A 5621-nucleotide genomic window follows, 5' to 3' on the forward strand; every position below is an offset into this window, starting at 1 on the left:
GACGCTATCTTTTACTCACAGTTTATGGTTGTAAAAACAAATAATTTTTAACGAGCACTTTTTGTCACAAGTTGCAAATGGAAAATTAAGAGGGAGAAAGGATGTGAGAGGTCACCAACTTGTAACGGTAATAAAAGAAACTTATTGTTTGAGTTTACGGTTTACTCAACTTTGTAACTCAGATCACTGTTCCATACTCCCATAGTCCCATGTACTGACCATTAAATTAGGATCGAAATTTTAACTGTTCTATTTAAAACAGCTAGTTTTACTGAATTAATCACTACTATGATCTGATTAGCTTTTACAATATCCTAAAAATAGAAATCCTTGCTATTATTTTGCCAAAGTAGTAGTAAAAAGCAGTAGAACTTGTCAAAATACAAGGATATAAAAGAAAACCCCATTTCATCAATTTTAAATCAAATACTGTTGTGGCAAATACAAAAATCACTCTCTTTTATTATATTTCAATTGATCTCTAACTAATTTAAACCTTAATTTCATAAACCATATTCTAAATTATTTAATACCATCCTTAATTATTTGGGAATAATCCCTAAAACACTTGATGGCTCATAATTTATACAACTCGTTACGTATTTTAATCCCTACAATATTTCTTTTGGCATTTTCATGCAATGTTTACATGATAAATGCGAAACATAAGTCTAAGTTACGAGGAATGTTTGTGTTTGGTAGCTCAGTTGTTGACAATGGAAACAACAACAATAATAAAATAGGCAGAGGAAACTACTTGCCATATGGGATCGATTATCCGAAAGGCCCGACTGGTCGATTTTCAAATGGGAAGAATGTCGCTGATCAAATCGCTGAACAACTTCATCTTCCACCATCCACGCCCTTCTTGGTTATCCGCAACCATCGATCCAAATATTTTAATCGCTCTGGGATTGTTCCTGGAGTCAACTTTGCCGCGGGTGCCTCCGGCATCCTTCAAGAGACTAGTGTACTCACGGTACGAACTCAATTTACTATTAATTGGTCTTGCACTATATTAATGTAAATATTCCACCTTTATATACAAATTAATCCACCTATAATTATAAAATGATTTCTCATATATAATATAAGTCAATCTTAAATGAGAATTTGTTCAGTCTGATCTGATTAGCGATTATGATTTGAATTTGTCGTCTATCTCTAGTTTGATATTCCGTATTGTATTGTTATTTAAATCGGCCTATATAAACTTGTGTAACAGCACTAAATGTAAGATCTTGTATATTTTTCAAATCAGATTCTAGTACTCTACATACAACTGATACAACCCGACATATATTTATGTAAAACGACTTTAATCTTACATTTTATAATGTGTGATTGTCTAATTATTTAATTTCGAAGTGATACTATTTTAATTGATATGAATGCGAATATCTAATTTTATCTTGTATTGTTTTGTCAACTTTGAAATTAGGGGGTGAAAAGCATGGGACAGCAGATAAAAAATTTCAAGAATTTGATATTGCCGCAATTAGAAAGGCACCTTGACAGCAGTAGCGAAAACATATTGTCCGACTATTTATTCATGGTGGCAGCCGGGAATAACGATTATTCTTATTATCACGTATTGCACCAGGATTTAATTTGGAATAAACTCGTCTTTGCTGCTAAGCTCGTCAGTAACTACTTTGGTGAAATTAAGGTGCGCACCATTAATTAATTATATCGGGTTTTCTAACATGTAATCTAGTCATCTATAATTCTATACAGTACAAGGTCTAATAACTTACACGACAATATGTTTTGCAGACGTTATACAATGTAGGAGCAAGGAAATTCTTACTGCTATCGGTATATCCAGTTGGATGCAACCCGGTTTTAACCAAGCATGGGAAGCATGGCAAGTGTATACACAAACTTAACCAAGCCGTCGATTTGTATTATGAACAGTTAGTGCTTATGGTAATGCAGGGCCAACAAGATATGCCTGATGCTCAATTTTGTGTCGTTAACTCTGCTAAAATCATCTTGAACACGTTTAAATCAGCTAATAAAACAGGTACGGAGTATTAGTTATGAACTACTACTTATATCTTATTAATCTAATACGGAGTAAAATAAAACAATTTTGTGTGATTTATTTATATGCAGGTTTTACCAATATACATTCTCCATGTTGTGAGACTACTGAATCCGGAACATGTAAAAAGGGGGGTAAAGTATGCCCGAACAGAAAAGAGTATTTTTACTACGATGGATTGCACCTTACTGAAGCCGCAAGCCGGATTATTGCAGCTAGAACTTACCACTCCACTGATGATTTTGAAGTGTATCCCAAAAATCTAAAACATCTTGTGGCCAATAAGGACTAGCAGCCGCGGATGTATGCTACTACCTCATATCCAAAAATATCAAGAGAGAAAATAAAACTTGTTACCTAATAAGCGAAGGTCGTTGGGTGACACGGTTTTGGAACTAATGATTATGATTGAGGTATTGAATACCTTGGTTCGAACAACGGTCTTTTTTGGATCTTTTATTAGACAAAAATGTTACAAATACTTGATTGCCTCAAAGTTTAAATCTTGGCATTGATATCGGTAACAACATAAACATGAGCTTGTGCTTCCAGAATTTTCAAACAATGTTGAATGATTATTGTTGAATCAATAATATTTGTTTTCTATACAGAGTAATTGTTAATGTTGATGAATTCATTTTCGATTAGTTTCATAATCTTGAATTGTACTAATTAATTCAATTCGTTTCATGATCATCTTTACACTCAGAAAACACTTCATATCACCATGCGTGTCCGTGCTAGACACTCGACACTTTAATACTTTAGCCAACAATATGAGATGAATCTTTCGTTTTTAAATTACCAAGTTTCACACTGGCACGCACCTATGTTAAATTCTTCAAGCTGATTTAAGTTTAAAAGCATTGCTCACATAGTCAGATCAGACTATAATGTTTTGTCCAAAGGGAATTAACATGGGTATCGTTATAGCACAGGCAATGGTAGAGTGTCACCAGGTGGTTCAATCTTGCAGCTATATACACAATTGGTCTTGTTTAGGACTGTTACACCGTATAACATACATCTTTTGAGATTGTCGTATATCGTACATGACATACAACTATCTAAGAGATTTATTATATTGCGTAATTAGAATGTTTTTATATCCTGAAACTATCTCATTTACATTTTAAGATAGATACAAGCTACGTTACAGCTCGAGAACCGTGAATTATACAAACTACATAGGACATACACCAGTTTCCTCATTTTAAGGTTTAATTTCTAAGGCTGGAGTCAGGTCCGCATCATTTCAAGCAATTAAAGACAGCAAATTAGCTAAAATTGTAAAACTCAAACAATTTGTCAGATTTCATATTAGTTGCTTCAAATTACAGGATACTTCCATTATAAAAGCAGAACACCCAATTATCTAATTCATTCACACTCAAAAAATAAAAAATAAAAACATAGTAACACATTTCTAATACGAGTATCAACAATGAACAAAAAGTTGTGCTTAGTCCAATCCATTCTCGTTCTCGCCCTAACTTGGATTAGTCCGAGCTACAGCCGCTGCAGCACGGGAATCCCAAGGTCACATGCAGGGTTTTCAGGCATGTTTGTGTTTGGAAACTCTCTATTCGACAGTGGTAACAACAATTTCCTTAAGTGCGCCTTTAAGGCTAATTACTCGCCTTATGGTATTGATTTTCCGTCACACCCACCTTCAAATGGGAGGTTCACTAATGGAAAAAATCAAGCGGACCGAATTGGCGAACTTCTTGGACTTCCCCTTGTACCAACATTTTCTGATCCTGAAACTAAAAAGATCAAGATTTCTAGGGGTGTTAATCATGCTTCTGCTGGTTCTGGTATACTTGATTCTACCGGCTCTAACTTGGTATATATACTAAACCCGTCTCTAATTCTTAAAAATTATTGCACTTATTTGGGTGTTTTACCTTTCTCAGAATGACACAGTAGACACATTATTTGACAGTCCTCCAAAATAACTTACGACTTTATTCTAGCTTATAACAGTCGGCCATAACATTATGATAAAACAGTCTTTCCACATGAATTGATTAATCTAATGCAATACTTGAACATATCTAATGAAGATGTAATTGTGAATGTGATTAGGGTGTTGTTGGTCTGAATCAACAAATCAGGGATTTTGTGGCGGTGACATTGCCCATGTTGAAAGACCATCGAGGATGTCAAGACACAGCCATACTTGAGAAAGACTTGTTCCTTATTACAACTGGAAATAATGATTTCCTCATCAATTTCTTCAAACGAGGCAGCAATGTAGGCATGTTGCAGTATTTCTCTCACAATCTGACCTCGTCACTGGCGATCCAACTCACTGTTAGTACATCAATTTGATTTCTTATTAACTTAAATCTATTGCACCATAAACATATTTACAGTGCCTGATCATATTATCCCTACTTGTGGTGGGGTAAGGAGATCAAATGTACGCAGTGTATAAGTATTGAAATACTCATTGTGTATGCAGAGATTGTATAACGCAGGAGCAAGGAAGTTTGCCTTTGTGGGTATAGGTCCAATGGGATGCACTCCTATGGCGAGGGCAACCGTGCCAAACAAGGCCTGCAATAAGAGACTGAATTATGCTGCCGATTACTTTAACGCCCAGCTTCTTGTTATGCTCAATACTATTAAGCCTAGACTTCCCGGTTTTCAATTTGTCATGGTTAATATCTTTAAAATTGCCCTTGAATCCATTCGAAATCCTTCCTCCGCAGGTAAATGAGTCTGAATCATTTTTAACATTTTAGTCATGCCATTCAAAATCCTTCTTTCCCAGCTATCTGTGAGACCGTCTTACAAAACACTTACTATTCGATAAATGATGTGTAGGTTTTAAGGATGTGAGTAACTCATGTTGTACACTTGCAAGTGATGGGGTTCGATGCAAACAACGGGGTAATGTGTGTACAAAGCGAAGTAGTCATCTGTTTTTTGACGGTCTACATCCAACCGAGGCGTTCTACAGTATTGTGGCAACAAGAGCTTATAAGTCGACCAACCGGACTGAAGTTTTTCCGTATAATCTTCAGAAATTAGGTCAACTCTAAGCTTCTCAACTACACCAGGGTTTAGTTCCACTGATGTGCTACTAAAGACATAAGGAATAAAACTTGTGTACATACATTGTATGACTTAAGTGAAATAAGATGTACTGAAGCTCTTATGATTACTCATAATAAAGATTTTGTTATGAATATTTCAAGCAACAACTGATTTTAACTCCATTCAGCATATCTCGAAATAAAACTTGAGTTACGGAGTATTATTTTGTACTTTACATTTTTGCATAAACCTTGAAACATGAGAATAGAAATTCAGCGGAGATTAGGATACTGATTAAACAATACTCGCAACCTACTCAATTTATTGCAGAAATTTTCGGGATAAAAGATTGGTCGATGCAAATACAAACTATAAATACATTTTCTTGGATACGAGAACAAATTACTGATTCATTTCCGTGCTCATGATCTAGAATATATTAGTCGGGTTGATTCCACGCCATTATAAGCTCATTTCATACCGAGCCAGAATAGAGTTCTATACAGGTTGCATATCTAAATTTGATACT

General features: G+C 35.0%; 2 protein-coding genes across 2 annotated transcripts; both read left to right on the forward strand.

The window, feature by feature from the left end:
* The first annotated feature begins 419 nt into the window (after window positions 1-419).
* LOC141596918 (GDSL esterase/lipase At1g29660-like) lies at window positions 420-2657 on the forward strand. The gene is made up of 4 exons (XM_074417191.1): window positions 420-979; window positions 1442-1669; window positions 1777-2026; window positions 2119-2657. The coding sequence occupies exons 1-4, from the start codon at window positions 572-574 to the stop codon at window positions 2337-2339; spliced, it is 1107 nt and encodes a 368-aa protein (XP_074273292.1). The 5' UTR covers window positions 420-571; the 3' UTR covers window positions 2340-2657.
* Window positions 2658-3491: 834 nt separating this feature from the next.
* On the forward strand, window positions 3492-5097 carry LOC141595312 (GDSL esterase/lipase At5g08460-like). Its single transcript, XM_074415277.1, has 4 exons — window positions 3492-3893; window positions 4136-4363; window positions 4515-4764; window positions 4880-5097. The coding sequence occupies exons 1-4, from the start codon at window positions 3492-3494 to the stop codon at window positions 5095-5097; spliced, it is 1098 nt and encodes a 365-aa protein (XP_074271378.1).
* Window positions 5098-5621: the final 524 nt, after the last annotated feature.

Source organism: Silene latifolia, chromosome 8 (assembly GCF_048544455.1).
Source record: "Silene latifolia isolate original U9 population chromosome 8, ASM4854445v1, whole genome shotgun sequence".
In the NCBI taxonomy this organism is placed as follows: Eukaryota; Viridiplantae; Streptophyta; class Magnoliopsida; order Caryophyllales; family Caryophyllaceae; genus Silene; species Silene latifolia.